Raw genomic sequence first — 19,782 nt, 5'->3', positions numbered from 1 at the left:
CTGCTCTCTTTCACTGAGGGAGAAGGTTGCGGTCCAAGGCTGAGGTGGCAGGACTGGCACCAAAGCTAGCCAGTTAACTGTTAGCTACAAGGTGTCACTAGAGACAAAGGTGTGCAGTCCCCACCGAACCCTTTCTTTCCAAGAATAATAGTGCAACTTTGACTATTTGATGGTTTCTGAGACACCTCGTACTTGGATTGTTACTAGTGGACTTCCTGAAGTCCACTAGTCTTGGGAACATTTTTTAATCTTTTCATGAATGATCTTGACTCTGCTCTTTGAAACTATTGATGAGATAAACTTGAATGTGCTTGTCTTTTCTCTTGGTAATGTCACGCAACAGAAAGATGTGACTAGTGTAGAATAACAGGGAATAAAATCGAGTAGTATGTGTTTCTAGCCTATGTACCTGGGGACTGATGATAAAAGCTACTGTGAATTAGACCTACTTGCAGGAAAGGACCTTAGCTAACTAGAAGGATCTATTTAAGATGATGTGGCTATGAAAATTTTCAGCACAGAGTGCCATTTTCCAAGGTCTTGGTGAAGCATTATCTGAACACAATCTGAAACTGGCTGTGTTCAAGGAGGACTGCTGGCATGACCAGTAAGTGCAGGTCTGACTTTATAAGAGACTCAGAGGATTGATTTGTTTAATCTAGCCTACCTGGGCACTGGGACAGACTCTTGAGTGCTGTCCCTAATGCATTATGAAATCAGCTCTGGTGAAGAAAAAGCTGTTAGAGCTGGAGGATAATGTTGGTGGAAGATCAAATGGGTTTAAGCTGAGAAGAAGTGTTCCTAACAATTTAGAGGAATCGGGCTCCACAGCAGCTTTCCAACTAGACGGTTGGGAGTGCAAGTCTCAGTTACTTTCAGGATAGAGGTTGGTAAATTGATAAAAAATATTATCTGGTATTCACTTTGTGACTGTTAGGAACTGAATTAATGATCAAAAAGGCCCCTGTCCCAGTAAGAAAGTTGAGTAAGTAGAACAGCTACATCTTCTAGAAGTTATCTGCAAATTAAATACTGGTTTAGGCAGTCTGATCATCCTGCAGTGGCAAAAAACCTGATGGATAGATGTCAGATCACTATGTTTGTGCAGCACTATGTGACAAAATCCCAGGTCTCTGATCCTGTCTGCGTATCTTTGGGCTATGTCTGATTCTTTTTTTTCGTACCTTATTAGCATTAAGCATAGTGCTGTAGGTTTGTATGTTCTTTAAGTTCACAATGACAGCCAGAGAAATATGTTCATAGATTCCAAGAGGACACTGAGGAGGTCATGTATCATCAAAGAATAAAAATTAAGCCTCCCTTCTCAATAAATAAGAGAAGGTTGTGCAGTGATACAGCTTTTCCTTCTTTTTTTTTTTTTAAGAAGTGTAAATTCATTGTATCCAGAAAACAATTACCAAAATGTCAAAAAATTTTTTTTTGTCCTTTTTTTCCTAGTTGGGGAATGGCGGTCAACGTGTACTCTACCTCTATAACCCAAGAGACTATGAGCAGACATGACATCATCGCATGGGTTAATGATATATTAGCTTTAAACTACACAAAAGTTGAACAACTCTGTTCAGGTAAGAAAGTGTGTGGTATGCTCTACAAATGTTTATTTTAAAACCACTTTAAAAGTCTGATTTGTTGAAAATAGATAACTTTTAACTTTGACATAAAACAGTTACTCTGAGAAAAGAGACTAATGTGTGTGCAAAGAAAGCGTTTTTGCGTTCATGTTAATCATGGAAAGATAAAGTGCCTTGAGAAAGCATAAAACAAATGCAGAGGTGAATGGGACGAATGTAGCAGAAGATACACAGAAGTAATAAAAAGGTTGACTAAGCAAGAAAAGAATACAGTGATAAGCTTTTGTGTTGTAAAGCTACCGGGATGGTATCTTTTCAAATGGAGAGTGGACATAGCTGAAAAAGAGACAAATAGAGAACTGACACCCCGGTTGAACAAAATTCTCCAGCACCTTTTCCTTCCTGGTAAGGGTCCTCAAATCCCTGCTGATGTTTGTAGGAAAAGAGAACAAGTGTGACTGTGAAGAAAAACATGTATTTGAGGAAATGAGCCTTTAGCTGCTGTGAGGGCTTTAGAAGTTTGTCAAGAAAATCTGCCTGTTTCTCTTTAAATGTAACTGAACTCTTGCTGTAAGTAAATTTGGTAATGAGCCCTGAAAAAAAGGCTAATGGTTTGAATCTTTGGACATTTTGGTTAATCAGAGTGGCAACTACAAGATACATGTTAAACAACAGAGTCTGTAACTAGATAATGACTAGAAATGACAGACAAAAGCTGATGTTTCAGCCTGAGAATACAGATGCCCCTGGGGAGTGATTCTTTCTGACTTCCTACTGTGATTTTTAAATTTGAAGATGTTTGTGTTGGAGGAGATCTAACTTAGATTGCTACTTCCAGACAACTGACATGCTGGGAATATCTTACTTATGAAGACAATGCTCTTCAATTCGGCTATTTACTGGTCCAGCTGAAATGCATAAATGGGGTCTTATATTCATATACTTGAATTTACCTACCATTCTGGGTAAATTTTCTGTCTCAGAGATGTTCCTTGAAAGGTACGGAAAATCCTTTGAGGATGATAGCCTATTCTTCAAAATTTAAAAGACAAATCTCAGCTGCAGAAGCAGGCTTGCATGCTTGCAGGCTTGCACAATGACTATAAAATTGAGGTTGAAAAAAGTGCAGGTTAAAGTGCATGTAAGTAACTGATATAAACTAAATAACTAAAGAGAGAGAACATGGGGAAATAACCTTTTTAACAGTTATTAAACTTGAAATTGAAATGTTATATTTAGCTGTTGTTATATTTACATGTCTGGAAGTTAGCCTAAGTATTTTCTTTTGGTGAATTATACATAAAGAAAATAATCACATAATAAGGATGTGTGCACACGTGTGAAAATATGGGTGTAGCTATATAGAGAGATATAGATATAGGTATACACAAGCAAACACACTTATAAGGAGATAGAAAGATAGAATGGACATTTTCATCCCAAAATACCCAATGTTTGCCATTGTTTGAAACAGGAAGCAAACTAGACAAGTTATTGACTTGTTCCTGCATAGCTATTTATATGCTCATAAACAGTTGAAAGGAAGCTTTTGAAGTGAATTCTCCATCAAGTTAAATGTATGTGGGCTTACAAAAAAAAACAAAGAAAAAAAACCCCAAACCCCTTTCCCAAAATAAGGGAGAGGTGATCTAAGAAAATTTTAAGTATGCAGAATAAAATGAGTTAAAGATATTTAAGAAGATCAGATTGAGAGACTTCAGCTGGGTGGGGCAGGCAGGAGAAAAGCATGGAAATTGTCACAAACCCACTGTCCCATTTCATTACACAGCTTCTTCTACAACTTCTTCTGTGACCTCCAGTCAGGATTTTGGGCCACACCACAAGGGAAAAACTGAAAAAGGGTTGTCTCATTAGAGCTCTTACTCCATCCCATATAAAATTAAATCTTTTCTTCCTTTAGAACTTCCCGGATTGTATCGATTGCTATTGTTACCAGATGCTTTTACATTCATATCTTAACAGGTCAAAGCTGTAAACTTAAATTTCCCCATTTGGTTTGATAGTTAAGCTTGATACTTACACATTCTTATTTTTGTGCTAATGCTCATTACAATCCCAGAAGGGGCTTTAATAGTTCCTTATCTGAAGAAACACTCTAGTGCAGTCCTTCCTGTGGTCCGGAAGACTTCACTCTCTGAACTGATGAATCTAAACTCCTGCTAGCAGACACTAGAGCATAGTAGTCTTACGGACTAGGTCCTTTCCATTTGAGACTGCACAGTCCATCCTTAACGTGCAAGACATGCATGAGTAAGGACTGAAGATAGATGGACAAGAAGCCTTGGGTATCTTTCTGTATTTAATATAGTTTACCGTGTAAACCCCAAGTAGTTTATTTAATGTACATATAGTTTATTTAGTGTACTTCTAGTGTAGTTTACAGGATGGAAACTAGGGGAACAGTAGCACAAATGACCAGCCAACTAACAGGCAGAGCACCAGCAAGCGTGGTATGGACCGTAGTTTGAGAACGGCCGATCTAACACATTCATTCTGGCGTTCCTTTGGCTGATGTTCCTTGAAGCATTGGCAGCATTCATGCAGCTTAACGTTAGTTTCCATAAAATATGAGCATTTCTCCAGGACTTCAAAGAGAAGGAATATGTGGGAAACTCTTTACAACTATGAAGCATTTCACAGCATTAACAAGGAGCTGCAGAGCCACTGTAACTGAATTTTTATAACCTACTGTAAAATTGTATGGGCATTTTCTTTTTTAGAAAAAAGCATTAAGATTTGTTATGCTGTTATATGACTGTTCAGTTCTTGTTCATTTTTGTTAATAAGGAGCAATCGAAAGGCCAGAAAAAACTAAATGCAAGGCCAAAAAAAGTGTGTGTGTGTGGGATGCTAAGTCTAAATGAAAAGCTTGAAGGCATTACTTTTAGGAGGCATGAGCTACCTAGATGTGGCATACACTCGTGTTCAGTACCTGACTGTTGAGACCTCACAGGTGCCCATGTTTTGCAGCCAACCTAGCAGTAATTTTGGACATTCTGAGCTTAAGCAAGAAGGAATAATGTGACATTCTGCTTTTACTAAAGGCTTTATTCAGAGCATACCTAAAGCTTAATGTGACAGTTTGGAATAAAGACAGAAAAAGCAATCAGACCTTCTTTTTCTCATTGCCGTGGAGAAGTACCTTTGATAATACATATGCTGTAGCAATACCAGCCTATTCCCCAATTGCCAGTTAGAGGAACAGAGCTGCTAGGATGAGGAGCGGCAAAGGAAGAGGCTGGCTTAGTCATAAAGTATTTGTATTCTTTGGGAGTCTTAGATGTGTTTTTGTCTCTGCTAAGTAGGCCGAGCAAAGTGCAGTGTCCCCTGAGCTTTCTGAATGCCTGCTGTAGTAGTGATGTGCCAAAAAGGCCAGGTTATGGATGGATGCAGCCCTGGAGAGTCTAAATTTAGTCTGCAGCTCCTCTGGTAGTTTAGTTTTGACAACTCGAGAGAGAAAATCTCTTTGAGCATCTCAAAGCAATACAATTCTCTTCGCTTTAGGTGAGTGTCAGTTTTTGGTCTCTGGGTTTTACTTCCTGCAAGGTTGTTAACCTGAATGAAATTTATAATCCATGGTTTTAATTGAAGGCATAGTGCATTGCCTTTAGATGGGCATTAGACTTGAGAGCATTCAATTTGATACATGAATGAAAAATAATAGAGAACAACTGAGTGGATTTAATGTAGTAGGATCCCATGTGCAACACCCATAGGCTTGGGGAATAGGAGTTTCAAATGAATTATGACACTAGTTGTTTCTTAGGAGTCATGCTTTTTTGTAATGAATACACAGCGGCTTCTTAAAAAGAATTCTGACTAAACAGCTTATAACTGAATTTTCTTTACTAAGGCTGTTTTTCATCTATAGGGAATACCAAGTGAACGTGTTACAGGGCTTTTCATGAGTGTTTGGTTGCTACATGAGAGTATATTCAAAATAAGAGTCAGGCAGGAGACTATAGAGGGCTTGCATATGAATTAAAAAGAAAACACAGTGTACAAGCTATATAAATTATGAGCAAGGAAGATAGAAATGGTAAATGTATATAGAAAGGAAAATGCAGCCTGAAGTGAGGTATAATTTCTGGCTTAGGTATACTTGTGTGATCCTTTGAGGTTAAGGAGATACAGAATCTCTTCTCCACACACGCACATTTGAAAATTCTCAGTAGAATTATAAACTTGCAAATAGTCTGGCCTCCAGTGCATACAGACCTTCTGTCTTTCAGGATTTGTATGCAAGGATGAAGGACTAAATGCGGGGTGTTTTGTTTTTGTTTTTTTTCCTTGGTTTTAATAAATGACGGTATTATAAAGAGAGCGTGTGGTTTGGCATTTTCAAATTTTAGACTGTGATGCTTTCTCTGCAGATGCCCTGGGCGTTGCTGCAGGGAATTTTTCATGTGGTGACTGCTGTAGCTAGTACCGCATCTCTGCTGGCGTTCCTCCTGTGAAAATATATAGTCCCTTTATACATACATTTTGTTGGTACTCCACTGCCCTGATCTCGGAGGAAGGCAGGCAGTGTGATGATAGGGCAAATGTTGTTCTTTGACTTGTGTTGCCTCTCTGGCTCGGGACTTGGGGGAGAGCTCCGTCACAGCCTCTGCTGGCTGTTGTCCCTCGCGACCGGTGCTGTGCAGGGAGGAGGGTCATTCCTGGCTGGTGGAGGGTGTCCGAGGTGTTCTGCTTCCAGGGACTGCGCGCTGGGGCTCTGCGCCGTGGGGCTCATCACCCGCCCCTAGGCCCGGCAGCATTTGTTTGCAAGGTGGCCCGTCGTGCCTCCGGCACCACCCAGCCTCGCGCCCCTCGGTAGCAGCAGGGAGCGGCGTGCCAGGCACGCTGCCTCCCGAGCAGTGCTCTGTGAGAGCCAGCTCTTCTCTCCTGCACGCAGCAAAGATCTTTCCGAGCAGGGCTGAGGTGACTGGAGAAGAAGGGTACTGGCCAGACAGAGAGATGGTGAGAAGGGCTTTTTCTTCTGCATGTCGTGTATATATACATGCAAACGGGGCGTATTCTGTGGCTTAGCTGCATAGGATTTGTTTTTTCATGTCTCAGAAGGTGTATTTTGCGCAGTGCCTATATTAACCCATAACTTCCTACACGTGTATTACTAAAATCTGCATTATAGGACCCTGTTGGAGCATTTGGTGCCAGCATGATTTCTGTACAACCCGGTGTGCTAGTGCCTGTGAAGCTGAAGCGTGTTTCAACATCCGTGGTTTTGGTGTTTTTCCAGTTTGCAGCCTTGCAAAGGCTGGGTCTCTAGAGCAACTTGGAAACATGATTAAAACATGGCTTGATCCCATTTGCACTCTGTAACCAAGCCATGTTTCAAGGAACTGGCATGTTGTCCTGAGGTCATGCAGCACAGAGGATGCTTAGCGTCAATGACTCTCTAATGTCTTCCATATGATGTTTAGGATTAGAGGGATACAATGGATGTTAATGATTGGATTTAAGATCATTTCCAAAACTTTCTGAGGAAGCTTGCAAAGCAGTATCATGAGATCTTCAGCCAATAATATTTTTTTAAATGTAATTCATTACGAATTCAGGAGGAATAGAACTTAAACAAGGTTTTTACTTGTTTAAATTATTATTTAATTATTCATAGCACTCACTTGCAGTCAGTTGCTTGATCTCCCCCCTTTTGAAAGAGCTTGTTAGATTTTGTGTGCTACTTTTTTTAGGCATGATGAGTTATGCAGCTATTTTAAGTTAAATGGGAACTGTGCTTTCTGAAATTGTTCTGATCTTCCCATTAAAAAATTAATGAATTCCAAAATAAATTATTGCTAAAAATTAAGTATTAAAAATTCTGCTGTGTATAATTTATGAGCAGCTTAACAATTTACATATTTAAGAAAAAGAAAATACAAGTTAACACAGGGGGAACCTCCCTCCCACATGCATTATTTAAAATAAGTGGATATTCTGGATTATGTCATACAAATGCCCCACCTGTGTGGAATAGGACTTTCTGAAGCAGATGTCAATTAGACACCTGTATCTCAATGACCATCGGTAAGGTTGTAGGAGGTACATAGTGCTGTAGGCTGTTCTTTGTGGTGGCAGCATTGCTTTCAGAAGCTCCCATCTGTATGCAGGCACTCACTCTGTCCTCACTGAGGCAGCTGTGCTCATGCAACTATGTGCAGGAGTGCAGGGCTGCACTCTGATCTGCATCAATTTTATTTTTTTTTTTTAAGTGCCCTCCCAAGACTGTTGCTGGGAGGGGTGAAGCTCAGGACAGAAGGGCTTCATTGATGCACAGCCCCATGAACGCTTGCTTCTCTACAACCAAGCAGGCAGTAAATTGATGTGGGCTTGAACGTTCGCCAGGAAATGGGCTGAAACCTCTTAAATCGGGGTTGGTTTTTTTTAATTGGAGAAATAGAATTGTATTGACCTATATCCTAGGTCATATAGGTGCTGCTGGAAATGCAAATAGGAATTTGAAGACTGTGGTCTCCAATGGAGTGCTCAACATGAATTGTGCTATTTCTTAAACGTGTGGCTATATGTAACACAACTTTATGGTCACAGGCATGCCCAGTTTAAAAAAAACCTTGAGTGGCATAACAGAACACCCGTATTTGAAATCTAAATGAAAATCTATACTATGATATCTAAGTCAAAAACCTATCTTAACATCACTCCCACGGAAGCAATTCTAGGAAGCCTGCGGTAAAAGACAAGCCCCAAGTGCTGATGTACTGTAAACAATGATTGCTGGCCTTTGCAGTTTTTTTCCCCCGTTCTTATCAAAACTATTAGGTCACGCATGCTCCTTGCAAGTTGCTGCCTTTTTTTGTTGTTGTTGTCCCAGCAACAGAAATACCAGGTGTGTGCAGTTTCCCATCAGTGTTAGCAACCATCGCTCTAGTGAACTGAAGTGCTGATGACTAATATGCATACAAATCATCCCGTATTTTCCAAACGCGTGGTCAGGTTGCTGCAGCTGTGGAGGGAATGAATAATTTGAAGGAATTTGTATCTAATGTGACTGGACATATGTTTTTAGATTATCTGAAAAATATTTCCTTAAAGCAAACAAACAAAAAATTTGAATTACAGAAAAAGGTATGGTCAGACTTTTTTCCCAAACGGGTTTTTTCAAAAAGGAGTATGTGAAAATCAAACTGAGGCCTGGTTTAAAGGTTTAAACTTGAACTGCATGCCATTTTAGAACAAAATTCTTACTTGGCATTTATAAGAAATTTCTAGTGTAGCACTTAGCTCCTTTTGCTGTGGTTTGGACATCAGAACAAAAAATAAAGCAGCCCCACACACAGACAAGCCCTGTCTTTTCATGGGCCCTTTGTGTTCCCATGTTGGCTGGTGTGGTTTTATGTGACTTTCTGGGATCTTGCTCCCATACACTGCAGGGATGAACGGGGAGGGACGGAGTCTTCTGACATTTGATGTGAAGGATTGACCTGACTCCTCCTATAGGGGACGAATACTAACTTGGGCATACCTGAGCTTATATTATAGTATTTCTGCTAAATACTTTATTAGTATACGAGGTACTAAATACAGTATATTTAAAGAAGTTAGTTTGCAAATAATATTTACATTTTCCTTTATAAATATATATACATAAATGCCAAAAATACCAAGGATCCAATCTTGCTCTCCAGCTGAAGTCTAGGAGGTTTACCAAGCAGTAAAAACTTGCAGGAGAACACTATTCTCTTGTTTCCATTGTTATCTCCTTTAATTTCCTTGTGCTTTAAATAGTCAGAAGCAGAAGTACCTTTGATTATTAAGAAAATACTTGTTTGCTTTTTTGGATTCATCAACCTCCAGACGGAAGAGGAGAAAGGAGGAAAAAAACTGAAAATCTGTAATGACGCAGAGTGCATATGCTTCAGAGCAAACTGTAAGTCAGTATGGACAGTCTGGGAAGGAAACGTAGAAGCAGGGAAAGAAAAGTATAGGACAAAAGCTAGAATGAGTTCAGCGTTGTTTACTGCAGGGGGGGACTAGCGAAAGATTATCTACAACTCTGAAAACGCTGTGAAAATGTTGTGATTTTATAGATTGGGAAGAAGCTTCTAGCTTTACCGCTGCATGTGGCAAAACTCTTCAACTGTAATAGCTTTAAACAACCACCTTTTCAATTCTTGGTTTGTCCTTTTGTGTCTTGACTCTGCCCCCGCATCCCTTCCCCTCCTCTGGCAGCTGCCTGCCTGCCCAGCCCCGTGGGTGCAGCCCCCTCGCTGGCCTTTGCTTTGCTGCCTGCTCTGCCCTGAGCCTGGCGTGGGAAGCCCAGCAAACACCTGCAAGCTCTGCCGTGCTGCTGGGCTCTTTCCGCTCAGTCACTCATCGGGCCAAAAGTAGCGGCTGCTGGGGGTGTAATCCAGCACAGCCATGTTGGCGGGTTGGTTTTGGAGTCTGGCCTGTGAATATCTTCTGTAACTAATGGCTGCATCAATATTCTATATCAGATACACGGAAGGACTTTTAGCCGGTGGTTCTAAATTGCTTGTTAGCTGATAGAGGATAAGAGCTTTTTAACATTGATCCCTCTTCTGCAGTGCTACCAGCTGTAGTTTTCATCTTTCATTTCAGTAGATTTCAAATTATTTCTGTTTGTCTGTGTGTGTGTGTATGTGCATGTTTTCATGCATATAAAAGTTTTTTGGTCATCGAGACTGATTTATTGTGAGAGGCATTCTGGACAGGTAGTATGTTTTCAACTCCTGTGTATAGATTTGTTAGGTTTGGGGGTGGGGTGGCTGGGTGTTGGTATTCAGGGTTTTTTTGCAGAAAATGTAAGGAACTTTTAAAATCTTGAATAAAATATAATGGCATAAAAATTCTATTGTTCATGTAAATTATGCAAGAGGTATGTCACAAGTCATGATGTCATTATCTCTACTGCCATTTTCTTTATGTTCTGTTAAAAATATTCCTTTCCCATGCACCCGCATTGAAGCATCAGTTGTATAGTAAATTGAATAGGCCTAAAGTGCTGTCCAGTATGCAGAGGACCACGTGTCTATATGCTGTGGCTGTGAGGTAAAGGCATTGCAATCTTGCGTGACTCAAGTAGGGCTGCTCTTTCTGCTGCCTCCAGGAAATCTCAGCGATGGGCAGCATAGAAAGTAGTGTTCCCATTCTGCTGCACTGACGTTTGGCATTCGAATGCAATGTGACAGCTACAAGCTTTAGGCGGTAAAATTTTAAATTATAAATAAATACCTTTATAATATTAAATATGTACATAACCTCGATATCCAAAATCAGGTAGTCCCAGTTGACTGTAATGATATTTCTACTTTCTCCTGTTGCTGTGGTAGGCAGGTCTCTGCCTTTTGGGAGTCGAGAAGAGTTTTCTCTCTTTGTAGTTTGCAGTGTTTAGTTCAGTCCATGTTTGTATGTTGGCTCTGTACTTCAGGAAAGAGCATTTTAATGAATTATGTTTGCCGATGTAATAAAATCCTCCTGTTGGGGAAACGGCCTGGCAGCTGGCTTCGGTGTTGTATCAGAGACCAGGCTCGTGCTGTCATGTGGATGTAGTCCAGTGTTTTCTGCCCTCAAGTGTTGTGCAGACCCAGGACCACCTCCCGGCTGGCAAAAACACAGAAACAACTGCCAGCCTGGTGGGAAGGAAACACAAGGAAATACCGCACCTAGAGTCTTAAACGTAGTAAGACTCTATCTAAAGGCATGCAGAAGGAATTTGCATTACCAGCAGAAGGAGAAAATCTCATGTGAACACTTTGGGTTTCTAGTTTTCTAAAAGGATCTAGATGAAAGGTTGCGCGGTGCATTTTCAAGGCCTCCAGGCAATTACTTAGATATCAGAGTAAAGCTTATAACTGGGGTATGGGGAGGATGAAAGGACAGAATTAGGAACAAATCCAATTTATAACATGAAATGATTGCATAATAATCCTTTTGCATGAAATTAAACAGTAATAAATGTAGTCAAGCCATGCATTATCTGTGTATCCATGCTTTTAATTGTAATGTCATTTTTTCCTGTTGCCACGTATTTACCTCTTGCTGAGGATGAGTTTTGAATAACTAATTGTGTTTATATAGCTTTCTATAAGAAGATGCAAATTTGTCATCTGATGTTTGTAACTTGCCAGAAGGCTCCTTTTGCTTTAGGGAATATTTTACTTTGATTCCTAATCATATCAAAACCATTGCAAACAGCTAAGCACAAGGTGTCCTTGGAAAATCAGATACTTTTTTTTTTATAACACTTTTCCCCCACAAAGCTAGGCAACGTGAAGAGAATTTTTTAAAAAATGACAGTGGTTTTCAGTACTAAAGTTTGATCTTGGTAAGCCCCTTAGCAAAACTTGTATCAGTATTTTGGGAAATTTTTTTGGACTGCACTTTTAAACTCTGCTTCTCTTTTTGGGAAGTTATGAGCTGTGTAACCCTTCATGTGATGGTTGAGTGGATACAGAGAATGAGAACTATCTCATGCGTAACGATGGTCCTGTCAAAACACAGGCGTATACCCATGGAGAAAAATGTCTTAAACTTTAAGTTATTGTTGCCCCTCCTGTAAAACTGGGCAAGCCAGGTATGTGCTCTGTTAATTTGGTTTCTGTATGAGCACTCAGCAGAATTATTTTTTGATAAAAATCATTGTCGTTGATACTGCGTTGAACTGTTAGGTGAGATCTGGACACTTGTTTGTCAAAACTGATCTGCACTAAATGCACAAAAGTCCTTTTTGTGGAAGTTAAATTGAACTTGTCATGAGTAATCGGGCGATCGCTTCCCTGCCCTGTATGCTCAAGCGCAGGGGCTGCACACTACAGCTCTCTGCTCCAGAAATGGACTTCACTAAATCTTTGCTGAGTGTAAAGCATTTTGTAGAAAACTCTCTTCTAAAGAAGAACTGAAATTGGTTTTCCTCTGATTTCCTCATTTTCAGCCTTAATTTCCAAACACCTGAGTGTGTCAAGAGTAAAGACTTATTTTGCAAATGACAGTGACATGATGTTGTAGGAGGAAGATCCCTGCATACAAGAAAAGGCTATCCCTGTTAGGTGTACTCAGTACACTGCTTAGAAAATTTTCCATATACTTGCAGCTCTGTGCTGGATTAGTTATACACACACAGAGGCACACACACCCCTACCTACTAATACGTAAGTTCAGATAGCCCTCGAAGTTGAACTTAAACCTTATTGTTTTGAGTGAGAACTAAAGCTGGCAGCCCAGCTTCTGAAATCTATGGGTGGACTATGCTAACGTCTGCTTATTTAAATGCTTTTCTCAGGAGATGAAAATCAGTAAAGATGTTTGTTTTGGAGGGGTGGGAACTGGCTAGTATGTTTTAACAAGCTGGAGCTTTACAATTTATTTTTTTTTAAATCGTGGTTCGATATAATCTTAAATGATTGCCTTGGACTTGATCGGCATTCAGCTACAAGTGCCAGAAGAAAGAAGATCTTGACTTGGCTGAATTCAGGGGGCTGTGAGGATTGAGGGAGCTTATTAAGAGATTTCCATTTTGACTGTGATCTTCCCACTGTATGGACAGTCCTGCTGTGTATAGGGACTCTAAGAACATCAGTTTTAAACAGAAGAAAGATTTACTTGGCATTAGTCATGGTGGTTCTTCAGATGCTACACAGCAGTGCATCGTGCATCCAGACTGAACGGAAAAAACCCCACATTAATATGTCACACTCTTCAGTGTACATTAGACAAGTAGATCTTGGGTGCATAGCGTTACGTTGAATTACAGCAGGGACTTAGTCAGCACAGTTGCTTTCTGCTCATGCTTTCTGCTAATGACATTAAACGCCATTTGGTCTTAGCTGGGTGCATCTGGATTAATGTCAATGCATTCTCTTGTTATAGGAGCAGCTTACTGCCAGTTCATGGACATGTTGTTCCCAGGGTGCATTAGCTTGAAGAAAGTAAAGTTTCAAGCAAAGCTGGAACATGAATACATTCACAACTTCAAACTTCTGCAAGCATCATTTAAAAGAATGAATGTGGATAAGGTAGGCATTCTGTATTTGTATTTCAATCACTACAAGTTTCAAAAGTTGTATAAACTGGGTGAAGTCAAAAAAATAGGGGAAATAAACTTCAAAATACTTAAAGTCCCCTTCTTCAACTTTTGGACTGAGAACTGGAGTACGAGTTGTATGTGAAAACATTCTTCTTGACCTTTCATTATCTGAAAAGGGTATTTAGGCATGAATGAAGAAATTTGGCATGCTCCACTTAGGTACAAAGTGAAAATTGAGTCCATGTGTCCACTGAGGAATTGTGCAGCCTAACTCATTATATCTTAATATCAGAGATCCTTTTGATAAAATACCATGTGTTGGAAATTCCTTGCCATCAGTGAACCTTAATTTTAGATACAGTAAAATTACTGGTGACCTGAATTTCCAACCAAATAACTTGGAAATATGCTGTTCTTATAAGTATTCCATGCTTCTTGTCCAAAATGGGGTTTAAGGAATTTTAAGTATTCAAGAGCTGGAATAATTTATCCAATTATTTGATAGGCTGGCCAGCACATGTGATCTTGTAAAGTTAAGAATGGAGGGCTCTTAGAAAATGGCTTGCTCAGCCATAAGGTACTAGTTTATGCTTGAATGTGTGTTTGATGGGCTCACCAGTATAAACTACTGCGTTGATAAAAATGAATAATGAAAGTTATGTTGTCATACTTTTAGTTTTACACAGATGTACTACCAGTATATCCTTTTAAGGTTCTGCTCTGGCTTTTAGTGTTGTCTTATTCTGAAATTTAAACAGTCTTAATAGAGAGTCCTGTAAGACTTTTTTAAAGCAGTGGAAAACCCTCATTATTTCCTGAAATGCTGTGGATGCTTCTATTTACAGTGCAACTTGTTAGTGAAATGTTGGAAACCCTAATAAAGCTAACATTTGTCAATTTTTCTGTAGGGAGCAAACTTGCTATACTTTCTCAATGCAGAATTAAGATACAAAAGGAACAACCCGAAAGGACATGCAAAATGCTGCATTAATCCTTCTAGGAGTATCATAGACTTACAAAATGCTGCACAGTTGGCTTAATCTTGAAGAAATGAAAATTGCAATCGTTTTAGGTACCCTTTTTCCAGCTGAAAACTGAATGCATTCGGGAGGCATTAAGATCTATTTAACTTGGCTCTTTAATCAGCTGCACGAATTAAGTGAGGCAGGGCAGCCCTCCTTCTGCAGCATTCCCTTCGTAGTCCCTGTCTGCCCACAGCATCTGGGAAGGTTGAGCCTCCTGCAGAGCAATGCTGAACCACCTCCTTACACTAATATTGGCCCAAGGCACCTTTTGAAGGCTTCATTTCTGTGAAAATTTTTGCAGGATATGGATATGGAGACATCCTTATAGCCTTTCTTTTGTTTTCCTAAAACTTCATAGGCATTTTAGTCAACTTCTGCATGTCCATGAACTGTTCTATGTATAGCTATATATAGAATGGAAAAAAAATTACAAGGTTAAAACCTCAGGGTTAGTTCATATGATGAACGTGTACTACCAAAATGTAGGTTGGTTTGAACTTCAGCACGTCTTGGAAAAGCTGCTGGGTTTTTTGTAGTTCAAACAGTAGGACGGAGAGCAAGAAACTCCCCTCTGGACATTTTGAAGAACTGTTCATTTTTAGTATACCCAACTGTAGCACGTCCATTAAAAACAGAAATCCGTAGTTAGTTGAATATAGTGTTACTCCCAGAACAGCTTCATTCATCATGGCTGTCACTGCAATAAGAAAGGAGTAACTCTGTGGAAGAGCAGTTATAAAGGCTTACATACACCCACTGTATAGCCACTTCAAAGGCTGGGTCTTTGTTTTATTTTGGTTTTATTTCTTACTAAGAGCCCTTCCAGATCTACCATAATTTCCTTTCTTTTAGAAAGAAAACAATGGCAGAGGAATATAGGCTGATCCAGTTAGTAGATTTTTTCAAATAAGTGTGTATGTGTATATGTAAATGTTTTTATTTAAAAATGGCAGTGATATATTATTGGAACCTTTATTCTACCTTTCAGGTAATTCCTGTGGAAAAACTGGTCAAAGGGCGCTTCCAAGACAACTTAGATTTCATTCAGTGGTTTAAGAAGTTCTTTGATGCTAACTATGATGGGAAGGAGTATGATCCTGTGGAAGCTCGACAAGGCCAAGATGCTCTTCCCCCACCAGATCCCGGTGAACAAATCTTCAACCTGCCCAAAAAGTCTCACCATGCAAACTCTCCGACTGCAGGTATTTTGCATCTTCAAGAATTCCATTTCTGTCTCTGAAGACTATCATAAACTGTGATCCATTTTACATAAATACTAGTTAAAAATTATTTCCTTGTGTGGGTGGGCCATTCTTTTTGCCTTGTCATAGGCTTAGCATCTGAGACAGCAGAAGTTAACTTCTTGTGGTGCACTCTGGTTTGGCCCAGCCCTATCGGGCGTAGGGTCTCCCCCACTGAACCCTTGATGTAAATGATGTAGATTCTAGTGATGTCTGATGGTGGAGACAAAGGCAGTTAACCTTCTTGTCGATAAATGTGGTGTGTGTAAGTGCATTCAAGAACATTAGGTGAAGTGTGTTTCTCTCACACCTCTATCATTACGGGAAATTGCTAGCACACGCTGATGTCTTTTTTTTTTTTTTTTAAATTAATTTTTACGGTGAGTGAAATGCTTCCAAATCTTAAGGGCTCACCAGAAGGAAAAAATGAACTGATTTGTGGTTTTATATGTGCTTATTGTTCAGGTATGCTAGTCCTCTTAAGTGAGCAACATACAACTATTGCTCTTTCTCAGATACCTCTGTCTTCTAACTTTTTATTTTGTGTTTACACTGGGTTTTGCTAGGATAGAGTTAATTTTCTTCATAGGAGATTGTATGGTGCTATGTTTTGGGTTTGTGATGAAAACAGTGTTGATAACACAGGGATGTCTTAGTTAGCTATTGGTGAACAGTGCTTGCACAGTGTCAAGGCCTTTCTCAGGCTGCCTTGCTAGTGAGTAGGCTGGGGGTGCACAAGACGTTGGGAGGGGACACAGCTGGGACAGCTGACCCCAACTGACCAAAGGGATATTCCACACCATATGACGTCATGCTCAGCACATAAAGCTGGGGGAAGAAGAAGGAAGGGGGACATGTTTGGAGTGATGGCGTTTGTCTTCCCAAGTAACCGTTAGGCGTGACGGAGCCCTGCTTTCCTGGGGATGGCTGAACACCTGCCTGCCCATGGGAAGGAGTGAATGAAGTCCTTGTTTTGCTTTGCTTGCACGCACGGCTTTTGCTTCACATATTACACTGTCTTTATCTCAACCCATGAATTTTCTTACTTCTACTCTTCCAATTCTCTCCCCCATCCCACCGGGGGGGGGTAGGGGGCGGAGAATGAGTGAGCAGCTGCGTGGGGCTCAGCTGCCTGCTGGGGTTAAACCATGACAGTGTTTCTGGAACAGGCCAAAGGACTAAGCCTGATCTTTGGTGTTTATGTAATATGGGCATGACTGGTCACTAAGCGGATGCCATTTTTTGATAAGTGAGAGTTAAGTGAACAGGAGAGCAGCTAACATTTTAAAAAAAAAAAAAAAAAAAAAAATCACCAAACGAATGTTACTGGGGTTGGTTCTGTATGTATATAGGTTTGTGCGTGCAGAAACACACATGCACCCACACTTAATTCCTTTATTGTTCTGTCCTGGGTTTACTTTATTCATGCTAACCCCGTCCTGAAATAATGATTAATTTTCACTTGGCTTAATTCTGTGACCTGTCTTCTCATGGGCTCAGATATGTACCAGTGCTGGCAAAGGGAAGGGGTAGGTATGAGGCACTCTCTGTTTTAGGGTGGCTTATGCTCTGGAATCATATCCAGATTTCAGTGTGCTGCTCTAATCACTTCTGACGTCAAAGTGGGACATACTTGGCCAGCTGCCTTCAGCTCATTAGTGCTTCCAGGAAATTGAGCACCTAATAGCAGGCCAGTGCTGCTCTGGGCTTTTAAAGCTTGTTTACATCTTTGTTTTGCACCATCTTGTGTCTAAACTTTTGAATTTCAGGGCCTGGTATGCTATAATTTCCCATGTGATGTCTTGCACGCCCTTTAAAAACAAGAAAAACCAAGTGCTAATGTCATGGTGTTATCCAATTGAGAAATTAGAAAAGACACTTTTATTAAATACAGACTTTACCATGCTTGTTAATTCTTCTTGCAGATGGTCTGTTTGTACCAAAGTCACAAATGTGTCATCCAAATTAAAGTTGTGGAGGTGACAATCCTAGAGAAATAGAATAGCTACTGGAGTGGAACCAGCCAGCTGATATGGAGGATAATGCAGTGATCTCGTGTCGTGTTGCTGGTTGTATGAGGCACATGTTCCGTGCCTTCTCAGCCCTTGTATGGAATAGGACAACTGAGATATAGTGTAATGATCTTTGGTAAGATTCTGTGGCTGTGGAAATTAGCTTTTTTTGTGGAAAGCTTCCTTCGTTATTAACTTAAATATTGTCCAGAAGTATGACAGGCAGGACACTAGTTTAATTTTTGCTGAGCTGGGAGGGGGGTGTAGACATTACATGATGCTAGGTGAAATGAGAGGTGTCAGTCAATACAGAGCATGTATTGCTGCCTGCGTTTTAGAACAGGACTATTTCATTTAGGTGTCAGTCATTCTTAGGTTTATTCAATTTCTGGGTGAGCACGTTTTCATTTCACCCGTGTATTGTGCCTTTGTGCTTCACCTCACCGTATCATGTAGCCTGATTGCTTGAAAGGATGGGAGCCCTTACTGGGTGCCTGTTGATAGAGGACACTCTGGGAGGAGTGCCATATGCATCTGCAAGCTTGTGTGTGCCTCATCTCCTGCTGTTTGGGAGTAAATTGGGATGATGTGGAAGCAAGTCCTGGGTAGTTGGGAAATTACCATGAAAGATGTGCTTCTGTACCTCTGGGGGGTGTGTGTGTGTCTGTGCATGCTCATGCACACTTAACTGGAAATGAAGGAGTATTCACTACAGTTGTTACAGGAACCATAATGTGCCCACGTGAGTAGAACAAGCTTAGCCATTTATACTAAAAAGGCAAAAAAGATAAGGTCTCATGAATAACGTTATCTCAAGATAAGGTTAAGAATTCCCCACCCCATCTGGAGTTTTGTCTTCCTTGATGATACAAGCACAAAGACGGAATACATGCCCACGAGTAAGTGCAACATCAGGTGGCATAGTTTAAACTGCTATCTATAACTTTTATGTTGATTATTTTGTTATTTGACGTTCTTGGGTCTTCAGTGAAATGGCTGAGGTTTTGGGCACGGCTTATACTTCCACTGACTTTGTTGTGGGAGCAGTAAACAGTGTGGGCTGCTTGATGCAATAACCTTTACACCAGTGCAAGCAAGCAATGCCAGCATCTGTAGTAGTTTGCTACAGTAGCTTGCCTCTTTTTTGTACATTTTCTTTTTTTAATGTCACTTTTAATTTGTGTGATTTGTTGTATGTTAACACTGAAGCACTGAAATTTTAGGACTGTCTTGTTTCAGTTCATTAATGAAACAAAAAGAAGCAATAGTGAGAGAAAATAAAGAACCCAGAGGATCTTTCAACATAATCCAAAAGTTTTTAAACAGTGTGCAGCGGACATACACAAATGTATGCACTTATTGTTTAGTGTCAGGAGCAAGTAGACATATGGGTACTCATTCACACTAGATTTTTGGTTTTGACAGACCTTTAAATCTGCCTATTCTAAATTGATCAAATACATAAATTTCTAAAGTAATAATTTATTTAGCTACTAGTAATTTCGTATGTGTTTCAGATGATTCCTGTTGTTCCACGGAATAACTCTTCCAGTGCCCTTTGCCAGAGTTTTGTTTTTGAGTGATTTAGGAGGTGCCGAGCTCTTTAATTATTCATAACTACTTTATAACACTCTGTTCTAACTCTGTATTTTCAGAGGTAGACTAAGATATGTCTTTCAATTAACAAGAAAGGGGTCAAATCCCTAAAGCCTGCTCTGAAAGCTTACCCAAAAAGATAGTTGCCATGAGTTAGAATTATTTTTGGTATTTTAATCTGACACTAAAGCTTGACAAGACCCATGGTATCGGGTAGTTGCTTTCCATACCTATACGTGGGTATTCACCTATATCTCTGCAAATGCCGAGTGTGGTCTTTATTTCATT

The 19,782-nt window shown here is 40.0% G+C and overlaps 1 protein-coding gene across 5 annotated transcripts in view; it reads left to right on the top strand.

Moving 5' to 3' along the window:
• Window positions 1-19,782, top strand: part of MAPRE2 (microtubule associated protein RP/EB family member 2) — a 102,587-nt gene that overhangs the window by 61,196 nt on the left and 21,609 nt on the right. For 4 of the 5 annotated variants that reach the window (XM_076329745.1, XM_076329744.1, XM_076329742.1 and 1 more), the window contains 3 exons: window positions 1,459-1,586; window positions 13,464-13,609; window positions 15,634-15,847. In XM_076329745.1, the coding sequence (XP_076185860.1) occupies window positions 1,466-1,586; window positions 13,464-13,609; window positions 15,634-15,847 (481 nt within the window). In that variant the 5' untranslated portion in view covers window positions 1,459-1,465. The remainder of the gene's footprint in view (window positions 1-1,458; window positions 1,587-13,463; window positions 13,610-15,633; window positions 15,848-19,782) is intronic. The other variant, XM_076329746.1, reaches the window with a different exon arrangement.

The sequence above is a fragment of the Aptenodytes patagonicus genome, chromosome 2, assembly GCF_965638725.1.
Source record: "Aptenodytes patagonicus chromosome 2, bAptPat1.pri.cur, whole genome shotgun sequence".
In the NCBI taxonomy this organism is placed as follows: domain Eukaryota; kingdom Metazoa; phylum Chordata; class Aves; order Sphenisciformes; family Spheniscidae; genus Aptenodytes; species Aptenodytes patagonicus.
Note: the sequence above shows the minus strand (reverse complement) of the source record. Positions and strands in the feature narration are given on the sequence as shown.